This window comes from Trichosurus vulpecula, chromosome 5, assembly GCF_011100635.1.
Source record: "Trichosurus vulpecula isolate mTriVul1 chromosome 5, mTriVul1.pri, whole genome shotgun sequence".
In the NCBI taxonomy this organism is placed as follows: Eukaryota; Metazoa; Chordata; class Mammalia; order Diprotodontia; family Phalangeridae; genus Trichosurus; species Trichosurus vulpecula.
Window position 1 is genome coordinate 197,727,170 of NC_050577.1, and position 18,864 is coordinate 197,746,033.

Consider the following 18,864-nt stretch of genomic DNA (forward strand, 5'->3'; position numbering starts at 1 on the left):
CGAGGAATAGGCTGGATAAATTGCACATAATCTCGAAAGGCAGGCATTAGACTGCGTCACCTGACGGGCTCCACCGCTCCGCCTCGTCCAGACCCCGCTCCCCTGGCTGGCGCCCCAACCCCCAGATCTGGAGAGTTCACCTGCAAGGAGCAGCAGCGGCACAAAGAAACGATGAGCTCGCCCTCCGCCGGGCTCGGAGCCCGGAGAAAGTAGTCCCGACCACGCCAGCGCCAAGGTTGTTCCGAGGGTCGCTTCACAGCCTCTTTCCCAAGAGCGCCGAGCTCGAGAGGGAGCAAGAAAAAGAATCCCATCGGAATGCGACAATGGATTGTCCTTCCCCCCCTCCCGCTTCCCGCCCCCCCCCCTCACCTCTCGGGCAGCAGAATTAGAAAAACAACAGCAACAACAAAAATCTCTCTTTTTTTCCGCAAGGTGGGCTTTCTGCCTGGCTAGAGACCCAAAGAAATCTCTAGTGGTCCCAAAGCTCGCCAGCTGATCCCTCCCGCCCCCTCGTTTGCATAGCTGAATAGGAATCGATGTCAGCCGAGGGGAGGCTCCCTGGAAGCTCGGGGAGACGGGGAGCAGAGAAGGAGGCAGACAGGGAGCGCTGGGAGAAGGGGAGGAGGAGGAGGAGGCTGACTGGGAGCATTGAGGAGGAAGGAGGAGAGAAGTGGAGGGGGCAGACTGAGAGCGTTGGAGAAGAGGGAGGAGGCAGAGGGAGGGGGCGGGGCGGGGCGGGGCGGGGGGAGAAAGAGAAAGGCCCAGGAGGGGGAGCGGAGGGGGAGGGACGGGGAGCGCGAGGGAGCGCAATAGAGAGCGCGGCCGGACCGGGCGCGGGGCTCGTTCAGCCTGTGTATCCTTGCGCCGTCGCCGCCGCCGCTGCCGCTGCCGCCGCGCTGGGAGGAGGCGGAGGCTGAATGAGGAGCTGCGTGGAGCCCGCGGAGGAGCCGCCGCCGCAGGGGGAGCGGGCTGGAGAATGGAACGAGACGCTGGCCGCCGCCGCCGCCGCCGGGGCGCCCCCGAGGGAAAAGTAGCTCTGTAGAGCGGACAGCGAAGGCGGCGCCGGGGGACCCCAGTGGGAGAGAGACTGAGAGAGGGGGAGGGAGGAAGGGCCGGCGACCGATTCTTTCTTCTCTTTCTGCCAAGCTCGGGCAGCATGACCGTGCGGGGCGGCCGCGGCGGCCCCGGCTCCTCTCCGCCGCCTCCCCCTCCTCGGGCTGCCTCGAGCCGGTGAGAGGAGAGAGAAAGCGAGGAGGAGGAGGAGGGGAAGATGGGGGCCGTCCTGAGGAGCCTCTTGGCCTGCAGCTTCTGCGTCCTCCTGAGAGGTGAGCAAACAGCGTAGGGTGAGGAAAGACCGGGGGGAGGGGGGACCGCGACGCCCAAGTTAATGAGATTTATCGTTTTTTGTTTGTGTGTCTCTTGTGTGTTGGGGGCTGGAGGGAGGGGGAGGGGCAGGGGAGGCGAGAAAGGGGGAGAGGAGGCGAGAGGCCGGGCCTGGCTGCGAGAGAAGGAGGAGAGAGGGAGAGAAAGGGGCCCAGGAGAAGGGGCTGCTGCGTTTGGTGCAGGAGTGACACAATGCAGGCTAACCCTTTGGGGGCATTCTCCACCTGGACTCCATGGGTCGGGGTCCCTCTTTTTTTGGGGGAATCCCTGAAATCCTTGTCATCCCCTCCCTGCCCCGATCTTTTATTGCAGTGTGTCCCTCTGTGTTTGTGAGCATGTGTGCCCGTGTGTTGGGGCAGGGAGATTGAAGGGGGGAATAACCATCATAGAGGAGAGATTTCTTTGTGCTTGTTTTTACTTTTGGAAAGTTTGAATACAAGGAGCAAGGGCTTCCCCCTCTCCCCCCTCACTCCTGTTTATTAGGTGAGGTTCTAGAGTCCTCATAACTATTTGGTGCAATTGATGATTAACTCCTGTTTGGAATATAGCAACCCTGGATGAGGACACACTTGGAGAGTAGTCGTGGTTTTCAGGCCCAGGAAGTTTTCTAATCTTTGCTTAGGAATCCGTTGGATAGGTTTCCTATGTAGCCCTTGGCTAGTTCAGAGCATGCAAGTATACCGTTGGCATGAAGTGGGAAAGTCATCTTTATAGAACAGGAACTTGAGCTAATATTTCACAGGCTGGTTTGTTGTTGGATGTCAGGAACTGTCTTAGGTTCTTTGCCCTTATGATGCCCTTATGATATTCCATAATTCTTTGGTATTTTTAACTGTTCTATGAAGCTGACACATGCTTTGTGGTTTTTAGCAACCCCCTAGACGTCTTTTGCAAGGTATTCGCAATCCTTTTTTAAAATTAACTATGAAGTAGCGATGATATTTCTGATGTCAATTAGCTGATGAATTTAAGTACTGCTAGTTTGGTTTATATCTTTAGTTTTTATTACTATTCTTATTTGCACATGACCCACTTTTTTCAGGCTTGAGGCCTTCGGTCCCATGCAGATTTACAGGAGTAATAATATGACAACATAAAATTTAAATAAAAGTAAAATAAGTTTACTCTAAACTTATCGAATTTTCATGGAACATAAAGATGGAAAATGTATTATGAATTTAACTGGGAATTTCTGCTTGTAAAAATTTATTTGGGGGGAATAGTGAAAATAGTATATTGGATAAACATCCTTTGTTTATCTTTGTACAGTACTATTATTTTACTTAATAATTATGACTCAGACACATTTGCTTCTTCAAATGTAAGTTGTAGGAGGGCAGGGACCAATTAACAGGATGAGTGGTGATGTACTGAGTATGAGATGTTTACTTAGATTGATACCTTTTTTGTTTGTTGAAACAGAAGAATTTTGGTGTACCCAGGAGAAGTGGTTATCTTTTTTGACTTAAATCTATAGTTAATCTGAAGTCCCATTTGTGATTTCATTGGGTTTAGGGAACTTCTGGTTTGGAAACTGTCCACCTGCGCTGATCTGCAACCTCTGTAATTTACAATTAGTGCCCTAGTCTAGTGTCTGGGGCACTAAGTGACTTGCCCATGTTCACCAGCTGTTATGTGTCAATACTTTTATGAAGGTCTTCCTAACTCCATGACCTTCTGTCCACTAGGCCCTGTTATATTTTTTTTTTTGTGTTCACTTTAGGCTTAGTTTCATCAGTGTAGCATAATACTAATTTTGTTTTTTTTATATCAAAATTGTATTTTGATATGTCAGTATCTCTACATTTACTTATTTATCTATCTGTCCTTATTCTAGTGTTTATGCTTTCTTGCTCCAAGACTGCTCTCTTGATCCTCTTGGTCATAGTCATTTATTCACAGACTCTAACTTTGGACTGACTCCAAATTAAAAATATATCATCAATCTGTGTTTACCTGTTTGGATCTAAGGAACTATCATCCTGATGACCCTGATTCCCAGCCAGGTTTTATTTAGAGCCCTATTTGGGGAGAGGGAACTGGCAAGAAAGTGGAGTAGGTCATTGCTGTCCTACAGCCATGTTACGTGACAGGGAATCTTGCTATGTGACAGCATTTTTGGTTATTTGTATTAATGCTTTCCTTCGTAGGTGGGAAGAATTAGAGATGGAAGATGTTATTTTTTTCTTACAGCTTCATTTTCCAAGTGAGGAAACAGTCTCAGAGAGGTTAAATGACCCTTAAAGGCCAATAGCTAGTAACTGGGTCTCAAGTACTACATCATGCCACCTCTCAGAGTATAGACTGTAGTTGGAAAATTTCTTTTAGTTCTGTATTGGTGTATGTTTATCCTATTTCATGAAGATTAAACATGGCCTGTATGCAGAAACATTTCTGATCGGAGTATTGACCACTTTCTAAGTTGGTTAATTTATAGATGGCAGCTAACCAAAACAAATTCTTACTTATCCTGAATAACAGTCTATGCTTAAATAAAAATGATTTATAGGTGTACGAATAGTGATGGGATATGACCAAGTTGTTAATTTTAACAGATGAAACTGTTAGTTTGGTTCATGAATTACAGAAGTGACTTTCTGGAACAGCTTTGTTTCTTAAAATTAAGTATTATTTTGGATTGAGAATAAAATTGCTGGCCAAGTTTTTCTTTCACATTAGTATCCAGATGAGAGGTTGTAAAACTTTTAAGTTTTAGTACTTTGTTTTGTTTTGTTTTGGAGGGGGGAGGGAGAGAATATTTTTTATTCATGCCTTTTTAAATAAATGTTGAATGTAGTTTTCTTCCAATTCTCTCTCCTCCTCTCTCCTTCCCCCCTTCTACCCCCCTCCCTTCCCCATTGAGTCCTCTTCTAACCAAGAAAAACAGTTAAGCAAAAACTAGGGGGTGGGATATGTTTCGTTTGTTCTTTGGGGATAAGCTTGCTTATTAAAATTATTCTAGCCTCTTGTTAGTTTGAATATAACTGCAGACTTCTATTGGCCAAATTTTCAAAGTTGAGTTTTTTCATAACTTAAACTAAAGAACTATGCTTTACTGCTAATTTTTTTTCAATTATCAAGCATTTATTTTCCTTTTTCCATCCTCCCATTAAAAAACAACAACAAAACAAAAACCTCACTCTTGTGACAAATAGGTATAGTCAAGCAAAACCAATTCCCACTACTTTTCATTAGTGTTTGTAATAAAATGTTTTGTAGGGGCTTGACCTGTTGTATTGCAAGTTGTAGACTTTGGGCTCCGTGGGTAAATGCAGTAAGAGCATCAGTTTTCGTTACAGTAAGTTTCCTTTGCTTTTGGTGCATTGTATCAGTGTTGACAGTTAGCTTTAAAAAGAAGATTTTGGAATAAACCCCCTGAAGGTGAGACCAAGAGACTAAAAATGAGACTTTTAATTTGGAAACTAACTTAGAAGATCATTATATTAAAACATAGATTAACAAATAAGTAGATGTGAGCATGAATACTGATGATACAAGTAGATATTTGAGCTTGAACAGTGATTTTATTTTATTAATTTTTTTTCAGGGAGTTGTATTATTTACACACAACAAACTTGTATATGTAGAAAAGTGTTGAACTGACAGAATTACTCTTGCCTAATGGTCGGTCAGAAACACATACACACAGTGTTAGCATGCTGTGACTTTATTAGTATAGGGAACTTCCAATGAGAAAACTTTCTTTACTTTAGGTCTGTAATTATTCAGTAATTTATAGTCTTAGTGAGTTGTCTGGGACATTGAGAGATGAAGCTTGTGTACATCAGAGGTGGGACTGAAGCCCTGATTGACATCCTGGAACACTATCTGCTTGTCTCACTTTGGCTCTTATGTCTCTATATCTATATATGTCTATGTCACCATTTTTTATCATGCGATATTTAGTGTAGTGTAAAAGCTGTCAAATCAGTGGAAGGGATGGGAATAAGGTATTTTCCCCCTTGCAAAATTAATGCACCTTTAGAATAGCCACTTTATAGATTGTTTTTGAAATACCTAAAAAGAGAAAAACTTATTATTGGTCATTTTCTTAATATCACAAATTAATATTAGAAAACAGACTTATTTCAATGGATCTATCACCTAATTGATATAGGTATTCTTTATAACTATAATACAGCTTGTAGCCTATTCATATATGCTCATCTTGTGCCATTCTTATCATAAATCCTCCACAGGGGATCCACCCAGTGTTCTAGGGATTTTATGCTAGGCTCTTGACATTGGGTGGATGCCAGGGGAGCACTGAGGCTTTCTCCTTGTTCTTGCTACATGACTATTTTCCTCTCTGGGCATGTGTGTATCTTTTTGGTGATACCTTTTATATTGTGCCTCTGTACAGTTTTTCCTCACTGACACTTTGTTGCCTACTCACATTTACCTTTCCATTGCCTTTTGGTTTACCTGCTACTTTAATTCTTGGAAGACTGTAGTATTCCATGACTAGCAGAATGTTGATGTTAACAAGATGAGCCTTTGTTTCAGGGAAACTCTCAGGTTTAAAAGCACTGTATAGTTTCTAAAATGTTATTACAGCCTGTTCTTTTCTTCCTGTTTAATCCTGAGTCCAGTTCATTACCCATCTACAATGCCTGGCTAAGACATATATGTACTGGTAGAGTAACTATGGGCTGTCTGACTAACAGAATGTCTGGACAACAGGCATTTTTCATCCACTTAGTATTTTCTATGCAGATAGGCAAACTCCCATGATGACAGGTATCATTTAGGAGGTGTTGCCATCTTCCAGGGCTTGAGATACTGTAATTCACCAACAGGAGTATTTGGAAAATCTTACCATCCAAAGAGAATATTTCTTTGATTTGGATTTTGTGCTGGACATTCTTCAGAACCATGGCAAACACTTTCAGTAAGTTTGCCTCCCTGTTTTATTCTTAATTGATATTAATAATAGAAGATTGAAAAACGAAGATTGAAATAAGGAATCTTAAACCATAGTTTAACACGTGCAGGGGAAGAGAGCCTTTAATGTGACATATTGCTTTGTTTAATCAAATGCTTTTTTAATAGTCATCAAATAATATACACAGAGGAATCTTGTATTCTTTGCACCTTTTAATCATTTATGATTGTAAAGACGTGGTTTGCTGTAAAATAGCATTTCTAAAAGCCTGCCAGTTCATTCTTATACCTTTTGTCAGTCAGTTGATAAGTATTTGTTAAGCACCTACTATGTACCAGACACTCTGCTAATTGCTAGATTAAAGATGCTCTTGATGCATATATATATTATTCTCATAAAAATTTCATTTTTGTGTCTTTGGCACCTAGTTTAGTACCTGACACATAGAATGTGCTTATGATAAATGCTCCGTTGATTGATAGGAAAATAGTCATATAGGCCAGTAGTTATATTTTTTATCAATTGACCTCTTTTTGGTAATAAAATCAGATTTTTTTCTCAGCATGTTTATCTTCCCCCTTTTCAAGATTTTATTTTTACATTTTTATTTATTTTAACCCCTACATATAAGGTACATAGCAGAGCACCAAAAGAAGATTCTATGTTAAACTGTCAATCTCCCTTTCATACCACTTGCTTTTTAAAAAGTCTACAATAAATTCTACATGTTCTATTTTTGAATGTGTTTATTTCAAAACTCTCCAGCTTCTCTACATTTCTGAACTTCTGTTCTTGTCTGTGCATTTTAAATGCTTTTTTTTCATTACTGTTACTCTTTTCCCCATCTCCTCCTTCCCCCTCTCCCATTAAAAAAAACAACCAAACAAATAAACAAATAAAATCCCCCCAAAACAAGAGGAGGAAAAAAAAATCATTTTAACAAGCATAGGCAAAAAATGAATCCACATAATGGCCATGTATGTTTCTGTACCTTGTGTTTTTCAGGAAGTGGGTAACATGCTTCCTTATAGGTTTTCTGGAGACATGGTTGGTCATTGTGCTGATCACAGTTTTTCACAGTTTTTAAGTCTTCAAAGCTTTTTTCTTTTTGCAGCATCATTGTCCTTGTGTAAACCCTTTTTCTAGTTCTTTTCAGCTTCTTCATCAGTTTCAGATTCTTTGAGAGTTTTTGTCGTTTTTTATGATGCAATAAGAAAACATACTTATATACGGTTTGTTCAGCCATACCCCATTTGGCTAAGAAGCATTCTAAGGCACAATCTTAGATTCTAGTTTTTTCCTTTTCTTTATTCTTTCTCCTATTTTTTATTTTAATTGTTTCAGAGAACAAAGATCTATTTTCTTTGGCTCCTGTGTTTTCTCTTCAGTATTTTGATTGGGGTGAGGGGAGTGGGGAAACAGACTCTGTTTCTGAAAAATGTGTCTCAGTCTGTATCATGACCAGCACCCCTCTGTCAGGAGGTGGGAGGCATGCTTCATTACTGGTCCTCCAGTATTGTAGTTGGTTATTGCAATCGTCAGAGTTCTTAATCTTTCATAATAATGTGAATAATATGTAATGTTTATATGACGCGTTATCTCATTTTATCATGACAGTAACTCTGTTGGGTAGGTACTATTATTACTTCCCTTTTACTGATGGGAAACTGAGACTGAAAGCCCAGAATCGCACAGCTACTAAATGTAAGAGAGGATTAAACTCAGATATTTTTGACTTCAAGTCATGTGCTTTTTTATGCACTACACCATCTAGCTGCCTCATAGTTTGTCTTTATGGTGCTATTATTATATAAAATATTCTCCTGGTTCTTCCCACAACTCTGTATCAGTTCATATAAACTTTTCCAGGTTTGTCTGAAATAGTCCCTTACTTAATTTCTTATGGTGTAATAGTATTCCATTACATTATATACAATAATTTGTTGAGCCATTCCCCAAGTTTGGTACCCTCTTAGTTTCTAATTCTTTGCCACCACACACACAAAAAAGGGTTGCTCTAAATATTTTTGTATACAAGGGTCTTTTTTCTCTTTCTCTAATCTTTTTACCCTTCTCCCCCAATCCCTCCTCAGGAAGTTTGATTTGCTTTTGATTATTTCTTCCCCATTATTATCATCCTTTATTTTTAAAAGTTTTAAAAATTTTTTTTTCTGGGTTACATTTTAAAAATTTATTTTAGTTTTCAACTTTCGTTTCCACAAGATTTCGAGTTACAAATTTTCTCCCCATCTCTATCCCCCCCCCCCAATATGGCATGTATTGTGATTGCCCTTTTCCGCAGTCTGCCCTCTCTTTTATCACCCCACTCTTATCCCTTTATCCCCTCCCCACTTTCTTGTAGGGCCACATAGATTTCTATACCCTGTTGCCTGCGTATCTTATTTTCCAGTTGCATGTAAAAACAATTTTTAAATATTTGTTTTTAGAACTTCAAGTTCCAAATTCTCTCCCTTTTTCCCTCCCTACCCACCCTCCTTGATAAGGCAAGCAATTCAATATAGGTTATACATATATCATTATACAAAACACTTCCATAATAGTCATGTTGTGAAAGACACTATTTCCCTCCATCCTATCCTGTCCCCCATTTATTCAGTTTTCTCCTTTGACCCTGTCCCTTTTCATAAATGTTTGCTTTTACCTACTGCTTCCCTCAATCTGCTTTCCCTTCTATCTTCCCCCCACCCCCTTATCCCCTTTCCTCCTACTTTCCTCTAGGGTGATGCCCAGTTGAGTGTGTGTGTTATTCCCTCCTTAAGCCAAATCCAATGAGAGTAAGGTTTACTCATTACCTTTCACCTACCCCCTCTTCCCTTCCATTGTAACAGCTTTTTCTTGCCACTTTTATGTGAGATAATTTACTCCATTCTATCTCTCCCGTACTCTTTCTCCTGATATATTTCTCATATATATGAATATTCCCTTCAAATACTGTACTACTGGGAAAGGTCTCATGAGTTACAAATATTGTCTTTCCATGTAGGAATGTAAACAGTTCAATTTAGTAAGTCCCCTCTTTCCTGTTTACCTTTTCATGCTTCTCTTGATTCTTGTATATGAAAGTCAAATTTTGTATTCAGCTCTGGTCTTTTTATCAAGAATGTTTGAAAGTCCTCTATTTCATTGAAAGTCCATATTTTGCCCTGAAGTATTATACTTAGTTTTGCTGGGTACGTGATTCTTGGTTTTAATTGCAGTTCCCTTGACCTCCAGAATATCATATTTCAAGTTCTATCCCTTAGTGTAAAAACTGGTACATCTTGTGTTATTCTGGTTGTGTTTCCACAATACTCGAATTGTTTCTTCTTGGCTGTTTACAATATTTTCTTCTTGACCTGGGAACTCTGAAATTTGGCCACAATATTCCTGGGAGTTTTCCTTTTGGGATCTTTTTCAAGAGGTGATCAGTAGAGTCTTTCAATTTCTATTTTGTCCTCTGGTTCTAGAACATCAGGGCAGTTTTCCTTAATAATTTCTTAAAAGGTGATGTCTAGGCTCTTTGTTTGATCATGGCTTTCAGGTAGTCCAGTAATTTTTAAATTATTTCTCTCGGACCTATTCTCCAGGTCAGTGGTTTTTCCAATGAGATATTTCACATTGCCTCCCATTTTTTCATTCTTCTGGTTCTGTTTTATAGTTTCTTGATTTCTCATAAAGTCATTTGCTTCCATTTGCTCCATTCTAATTTTTAAGGAATTATTTTCTTCAGTGATCTTTTGGACCTCCTTTTCCATTTGGCTAATTCTGCCTTTTACGGCATTCATTTCCTCATTGGCTTTTTGGAGCTCTTTTGCCATTTGGGTTAGTTTATTTTTTAAGGTGATATTTTCAGTATTTTTTTGAGTGTCCTTTAGCAAGCTGTTGACTCATTTTTCATGATTTTCTTCCATCACTCTCATTTCTCTTCCCAATTTTTCCTCTACTTCTCTTACTTGCTTTTCCAAATCCTTTTTGAGTTCTTCCATGGCCTCAGACCAATTCATATTTTTCTTGGAGGCTTTTGACGTAGGCTCTTTGACTTTGTTGACTTCTTCAGGCTGTATGTTTTGATCTTCTTTGTCACCAAAGTAAGATTCTGTAGTAGGAGTCCTTTTATGCTGCTTGCTTGTTTTTCCAGCCAGTTATTTGACTTTTGAGCTTCTTTGTCTCAGGGTATGACTGCTTCCAGAGTGGAGAGTGCTCTGTCCCAAGTTTCAGGGGTTTTGCGCTGCTGTTTTCAGAGCTGCCTCTAAGCACCTGTAAATTTTCAGTTCTTCTGAGGTGGTATGATCCAGTGAGAGGGGTTTACTCCGCTTCTGGCCTGTGCTCTGGTCTGTGAGTGATTTTAAACACTACATCATCATAAAGCCCCTTCCAATTGCTGAAATAATTTTACCTTTCAGGGTCCCTTTTTACTCTTGTGTTTGCATTTCAGAGTTCCTACTTAGCTCTTAGTCTTTTCATCAAAAATGCTTGAAAGTCTTCCATTCCATTAAAGGTCCACTTTGCCACTGTAGGATCATGCTAAGTTTTGAGGGTAAGTTCTTGGTTATATTCCATGATCTCTCATTTTTAGTAGAAGAACTTGTATGACAAGGACTTTTCTTTGACCTTGTTTTTGTAACCCCTTAACACCTTCAACATTCCTTTCCTGAAGCTCAGCTATTCCATGTATCCAGAATATATGCCCTCTTGCTGTTTCTCATGACTAAGCCCTGTAAGAATCCCCTTCGACCCTTCCCTCTGCATCCCTTCTGAATAAGGCAGCCTGGATTGCAATTCCTCAACCCTGAATAAATGCTTCACTTTATTTTCTGATCACCAAGTTGAGTTTTTCCAGGTTGACAGTGTCTTTACTTATTCCTCCACCATTACTTACTAAATTACCTTTTTTTCTTTTCTTTTTGGCCAGGACCAGGTCCCCACACTTTTTTTTTTAAATTAAGATTTTTTATTTTTAGTTTACAACATTCAGTTCTGCATGTTTTTGAGTTCCAGATTTTCTTACCTTCCCTTTCCCCCCCCTCCCCCCAAGACGGCATGGAATCTGATATATCTTCTACATATAGCTTTGCATTAAACTTATTTACAAAATAGTCAAGTCGTAAAGAAGAATTATGACCAATGGAATGAATCATGAGAAAGAAGAAACAAAACCAAAAAAAAAGAAAAAGAAAAAAGGAGAGCAAATAGTTTGCTTCAATCTACATTCATACTCCATAGTTCAGGCCCCCATACTCTTGCTGAACTTTGGGTAGGGTGGTTGACCCTTGTTGGTCTTGCTTTGGGTCCCTTAGGTTCTTGTACTGACCTCCCCTTCTTGGAGTTAGGACCCCCTTGGATCTTTGAGGTCCAGATTGATGTTATCTTCACTGCATGCAAGAATGGAGTGTTAGAGACCTCAGAGGCCTTGGGTTTGGGATGTCCCTATTTGAGTATTGAAGCACTGAGCTGGTCATTGCCCAGTGCTGCTCACTGCTTTTTGATCCCCTTGGTCTTTCTCCAGGGGGCCCTTTACTCTTGTTGCTGCCAAATACAGAATTTTTCAGGCTACAAATGTCTCTGGTCCTTTTATAGCTACCCTGTGGTGACTTTGCTGTTGGCCCTTTTTCATCTTGCCCTTCTGTTTCTGGCTGACCTGTGCAGTTCAGGGGTCTGAGAATTCACTTTAGTTTCTCATGGCATTTCTTGATCACTGTTCAGTTTGAGAACTTCAGGGTTCTGCTAGAGTAGATATGTGGAATCTGGGCAGTCTGATTCTTCTTCCAAAGTGCCATCAGAATTGTATTGTCTACTTTTATACATTCTTCCTGTGTACTAGGTCAGCTGCCATGAGCTTCCCTATGTAGCATAGCAAGGCTGTGGTGCTGGAGTTCATCGATGGAGAAAATATTTTATGGGAGAGATCCCCATGGGTCTTTTCCATTTTTTTTCTTTATTAGTGGGCTTTGTATTTTCATCTTTAAATGGGATGTTTTGACTTGAGTCTCTGCCTAATAAACTTTTTGTCATCTTGTTTTCCCTTTGCTGCTTCTTATTTCTATGAGGTGATATTACCCATAATCTCTGGAACATTTCCTTTGACTGCAGTTATCTCCGTACTTGGTAAAAAGATAAATTGTTACATGTGGTGGTTTTTAAGGCTCTTTTAGTTTCTTGATGATTGATTTACCTTCATTAAATTTGCTTAGGAAATGATGATACTAGGTTGGTCTGTTTTATGCCTTTCCATTTTTTTCAATTTTAGCAGCTTATTTAAGTAGTTAAAATGTCATATTTTTATTTTTCTAGTTTGGTATTTTGATAGTTTTCTTAAGTTGAGAGTAGGACTATACACAGAGGATTTCAGAAATGACTCACATAAGTAGCCATTTATTTCCCATACCCTAAAATAAAAATCTATTTTGTTTTTAATGGTGATAATTGGTACTTTCCATGTCCAATGTCTCCTGACTCCTTTCTGAAAGAAAATATTCATGATATAGGCATATGAGACTTCTTATAGATTGTGAACCTTTGGCCTCATTTGTTTCTTGCTTTTGTCATTTCTGCCTGTACTACTTCTTATCATTTTTGTTCCATTCTCTATTTCTATTAATTCAGTGATAGTACAAGGCTTCATTAGCACCTTCTTGAACTATTTGGAGAGCCTTCTAACAGGTCTTTTTCAGTTCAGCTTAGCTTTCTTCCTAGCCATCTTTCGCATCTTATCATTCATAGATATAGTTATGTCATACCTCTGGTTAAAAATCTTCAGTTGTTTCCTCTTGCCTCCTGAGTAAACTTTGGATCATAGCAAAATACAATGACCTACTACTGGAAAGGACCTTAGCTGCCATTTAGTCTAGCCCCCTTATTTTATGGATGAAGAAATTGAGGCCCAGGGAGGTTTTAGCTTCTTGCTTAGGGTAAGCATCTGACTGCAGAGTCCTTGCTCTCTCCACTGTACCATGCTGCTTCTCTTAATATTTTTTGCTTGGCATTTTCCCATAGTTTAGTGCTATATTCTTTCCAACCTTATTTCATACTTTCCAGCCTTTCAGTACCCTTTAGCAAATTTTACCACTCAACATCTTTCCATACGTACTTTGTTCTTTCCTACCTTATGCCTGGAACCTCCTTCTCCCCTGCACTCTTCCCTTTAATTTGGAATTCTTTTCCATCTTCAGATCCCACCTCCAGCATGTCTGCTCTAATCCTCCTTCTTGGTAATGAGTTTTTCACCTTTATAGTTCATTCAACACTTTCCTTCTTGCCTGTTAAGCACTTCACATGTATTGATTTGTATCATAAGTGTGTGCGTGTGTGTGTGTGTGTGTGTGTGTGTGTATTTATGGACTATTCTACACATTCCATGAGTTCAGGGAGTATGTAGCGAAGTCTGTCTTTACTAGTACTAGCATAGAGCTTTGTGTACAGGAGGCTCTACTTATTTTGAACCTAAGGTGGAATGAGAAGCTATCCAATTAGCAATGTTATTTCTAATCTTTACCAGTTAACAGCTTGATACTTAATTTAGAAAAATAGATTGATTCATTTTTAATTAACTATGAGTAATGACATGGGAAATAACATTAGCAATTTGTTCTGCTATATATATATATCTATATATATCTATATATATAGATATATATAGATATATTTGACAGTATTTTGGAATTGAATCATCAACACATATTTTTTGATTACAATTTAGGTGCAGGGTACCATACTAGGTGCTGCAGAAACAAAGAGGGATAAGACATGTTTTGGTTTTTAAGCGGCTTAGGGCTAGAGGATATGTAAAAATATAATATGAAGTGCCAAATGAATGGTAGATATAATGTGTTTCAAGAGTTCAGAGGAGTAAGAGATCACTGAGGGCTGGGGCAATTTGGAAAGGCTTTCCAGGGAAGTTTTAATATGATTAGGTTTTGAAGGAACATTAAAAGAACTGTGGGATTTAAATAAACAAAGGCATTCTCTAGGAAGGGGTACTTATTTGGAGCTGAGGGTTGTCATCACTTATTTTAATAGTATTTTACAGTTTTCTAAGAACTTTGCATAAACAACTCTGTGAGTTTATAGTTTATAATAAAATGATTTATACAATATTTAATTTACATGAGAAGAAATTTAGTTTCAGGTAGTTTTGAGTGACTTGCTGTCAGTTACACAGCTAGTATTTGGGACAGCCCAGAGTTGAGCCCATTTCTTTTGGTACCAGGGCCAGTCATCTTCTTGCTACACTGGATTATCTCTTCTGGGGAGTAATGGGAGAAAAGTAAATAAAGGCTTGATGGTGGGGCTACCAGGCTCTTTGCATTATATACCTGTTATTCCTAGCTTTGGCCTTTAGAGGCTGAGCAGAACAAGTCTAATTCCTTTTCTACATAACAGCCCTTGAAATATTTGTAGACATTACATGTTCTTTCTAAATCTTTTCATTTTAGGATGAACATCCTCCGTTCCTTCAACTGACCCTCATATAGTATGATCTTGAGGCATTTTTTTAATCATTATTTATTTATTTAATATTTTTAGTTTTCAGCATTGATTTCCACAAGAGTTTGAATTACAAATTTTCTCCCCATTTCTACCCTACCCCCCACTGCAAGATAGCTTATATTCTGATTGCCCCATTCCCCAGTCAGCCCTCCCTTCTGTCACCCCACTCCCCTCCCGTCCCCTTTTCCCTTACTTTCTTGTAGGACAAGATAGATTTCTACGCCCCATTGCTTATATATCTTATTTCCTAGTTGCGTGTAAAAACTTTTTTCTTGAACATCTGCTTTTAAAACTTTGAGTTCCAGATTCTCTCTCCTCTTCCCTCCCCACCCATCCTCCCTAAGAAGGCAAGCAATTCAACATAGGCCACATGTGTGTCATTATGCAAAACCCTTCCACAATACTCATGTTGTGAAAGACTAACTATATTTTGCTCCTTCCTATCCTATCCCCCTTTATCCAGTTTTCTCCCTTGACCCTGTCCCTTTTCAAAAATGTTTGCTTTTGATTACCTCTTCCCTCTATCTGCCCTCCCTTCTATCATCCCCCCTTTTTTATCTCCTTTCTCCTCCTTTCCTGTCTAAGATACCCAATTGAGTGTGTATGTTATTCCCTGCTCAGGTCAAATCTATTGAGAGCAAGATTCACTCATTTCCCTTCACCTGCCCCCTCTTCCCTCCCAACAGAACTGCTTTTTCTTGCCACTTTTATGCGAGATAATTTAACCCATTCTGTCTCTCCCTTTCTCCCTCTCTCAATATATTCCTCTCTCACCCATTAATTGTATTTATTTATTCATTCATTCATTTATTTATAGATATCATCCCTTCATATTCAGCTCACCCTGTTCCCTCTGTCTGCATATATGTGTATATTCCCTTCAGCTACCCTAATACAGAGGTCTCATGAATTATACACATCATCTTTCCATGGAGGAATGTAAACAAAACAGTTAAACCAAGTCCCTTATGATTTCTCTTTCTTGTTTACCTTTTCATGCTTCTCTTGATTCTTGTGTTTGAAAGTCAGATTTTCTATTCAGCTCTGGTCTTTTCACTGAGAAATCTTGAAAGTCCTCTATTTTATTGAAAATCCATATTTTGCCTTGGAGCATGATACTCAATTTTGCTGGGTAGGTGATTCTTGGTTTTAATCCTAACACCATTGACCTCTGGAATATCGTATTCTAAGCCCTTCGATCTCTTAATGTAGAAGCTTTCAGATCTTGGATTATTCTGATTGTGTTTCCACAATACTCAAATTGTTTCTTTCTGGCTGCTTGCAGTATTTTCTCCTTGATCTGGGAGCTCTGGAATTTGGTGACAATATTCCTGGGAGATTTCTTTTTGGGATCTATTTGAGGAGGCAATCGGTGGATTCTTTCAATTTCTATTTTGCCTTGTGGCTCTAGAATATCAGGGCAGTTCTCCTTGATAATTTCTTGAAAGATGATATCTAGGCTCTTTTTTTGATCATGGCTTTCAGGTAGTCCAATAATTTTTAAATTATCTTTCCCGGATCTATTTTCCAGGTCAGTGGTTTTTCCAATGAGAAATGAGATATTTCACATTGTCTTCCATTTTTTCATTCCTTTGGTTCTGTTTTATAATATCTTGATTTCTCATAAAGTCACTAGCTTCCACTTGCTCCAATGCAATTTTTAAAGTAGTATTATCTTTAGTGGTCTTTTGGACCTCCTTTTCCATTTGGGTAATTCTGCCTTTCAAGGCATTCTTCTCCTCATTGGTTTTTTGGAGCTCTTTTGCCATTTGAGTTAGTCTATTTTTTAAGGTGTTATTTTCTTCAGTATTTTTTTGGGTCTCCTTTAGCAAGTCATTGACTTGTTTTTTATGGTTTTCTTGCATCCTTCTCATTGCTCTTCCCAGTTTTTCCTCTACTTCTCTTACTTGCTTTTCCAAATCCTTTTTGAGCTCTTCCATGGCCTGAGACCAGTTCATGTTTTTCTTGGAGGCTTTTGATGAAGACTCTTTGACTTTGTTGACTTCTTCAGGCTGTATGTTTTGGTCTTCTTTGTCACCAAAGAAAGATTCCAAAGTCTGAGTCTGAATCTGAGTCTCTTTTCGCTGCTTGGCCATGTTCCCAGCCAACTTACTTGACCCTTGAGTTTTTTGTGGGGGTATGACTGCTTGCAGAGTAGAGAGTACTTTGTCCCAAGGTTGAGGGGCTTCGCTGTTGTTTTCAGAGGTATTTCTACACAGCAAGCTCTGCCACATCAGCTCTACTCCTCCCCCAAGAACCGCCAACCTGGACTGGACTCAGATCTAAGCAGGCTCTGCATTCTTGCTCTGATCTGCCACTTAATTCCTCCTACCAGGTAGGCCTGGGGCTGGAAGCAACTGCAGATGTAGTTCTGTAAGCAGCCTCAGAGCTGCACCACCTCTGGGGTGGTGCCAACTGGGAACTCCTTTCACTCCTTCCCTGCAGTTTTTTCCCACTAACCTTCTCTGTTGTCTTTGGTGTTTGTGGGTTGAGAAGTCTGGTAACTGCCACAGCTTACTGATTCAAGATGCTAAGGCCTGTTCTGCCTGGCTCCCAGACTGGTTGGTCCGAGTGTGGCCCATGCTGGGCTCTGCTCAGCTCTGCTTCCAGCATGGTGCAATAGACCTTACCCAGTGACTACCCAGGCTGTCCTGGGCTGGAGCCCTGCTTCCCTCTGCTATTTCATGGGTTCTGCAGTTCTCGAATTTGTTCAGAGCCATTTTTTATGGGTGTTTGGAGGGTCCTGGGGGAGAGTTTTAGGCAAGTCCTTGCTTTCCAGCTGCGATCTTGGCTCCACCCCCCCGGCCCCATCTTGAGGCATTTCATCATCATTCTTATCCTTCATCTTAAAATATAACCCTGAAACTGAATACAGTCCTCTAGATGTGTTCTGAAGACTATTATACAGGTATTGTCATAACTCTTCTGGATGCTTTGCCTGTCTTAATGAAGTTCAAGTTTACATTACTTTATTTGGCTTTCACATCACACTTTAGCTAGGAATGTGGCCTGGTAGAGAGAGAGAGAACTGGTCTTGGATTTAGAAAGCTCTAGGTTCAAGTCCTACCTCTGAAACATACTGGCTGTATAACTGGGCAAGCAATTTTCTAAGACTAAGTTGCAGAAGAGTTGCTAGACTCCGTTGCTTGAAGAAGTTTTTTCTTGGAAGTTTCTTCTTGGAGTTTCCTATATTAGTGCAACCACATTAGTACATTAGTACGTTGGAGTTTCCTACATTTGTACAACCACAGGTTTAGTCTCTATCTCATAACTATATGGAAAAATAATCTAAGAATAATTTTGAAAACCTGGTCAATAGGAGGGACTAATTTTATTGAAGATTGCAAGAGGCTATAAACCCTGGAAAAGTTCCATAACTCCTTGTTTTGAACCTAACATGGAATGAGAATCTTTTCAAATACTAATAGTATTTCTTTTAAAAAATCTTTTTCTTTTGTGTTATGAACTTAAACATCAACAACCATGAACACTTCGTTATCCAAAGAACGGAAAAGAGAATTGTATATGAAGCTGTGAACTTCTATCATATACAGTTTGGGTTTTCAAAATGTGTATTAAATTTGACACGGTAGTAACAAAACTATCTTGCCCACCTCGTCTCCTTCAGAACTTCTTTCTGCTTTCATCTTAGTATTTAATGTTTTATTATTCTTTTCTTTCTTGTATCACTAACACTGCTTACTAACTCCTTCCCCAACTTTCCCACTAAATTGAAGTTTCCCCTTGTAATAGATAAGTATAGTCTAGCAAAACAAAAAAGCACATTGAAAATGTATATCTCATTCTGCCCCTCTGGTCCATCCACTCTCTTCCAAGAAGTGGGAACGATGTCAATTAATCAGTAAGCATTTATTAGGAGCCTACAATGTGCCAGACACCATTCTAAGTGCTGGGGATACAAATAAGGCAAAAAGATAAGTCCCTACCCTCCAGGAACTCACAGTCTAATGAGGCAACAAGCAAACAACTATGTACAAACAAGTCATATACATGTGTGGGACAAACCACAGGCTCAAAATAAACAAAAACAGAGGTGTCTCGGTTTTCTCAAGGTAGAAACAAAACAAGCTTTATTTGATCAAGTCTCG

General features: G+C 39.7%; 1 protein-coding gene across 1 annotated transcript in view; it reads left to right on the forward strand.

The window, feature by feature from the left end:
• Positions 1-1,149: 1,149 nt before the first annotated feature.
• LRP6 (LDL receptor related protein 6) overlaps positions 1,150-18,864 on the forward strand; it is a 137,363-nt gene continuing 119,648 nt past the window's right edge. Inside the window, exon 1 of the mRNA XM_036758829.1 lies at positions 1,150-1,325. Within this exon, the coding sequence (XP_036614724.1) occupies positions 1,271-1,325 (55 nt within the window). The 5' untranslated portion in view covers positions 1,150-1,270. The remainder of the gene's footprint in view (positions 1,326-18,864) is intronic.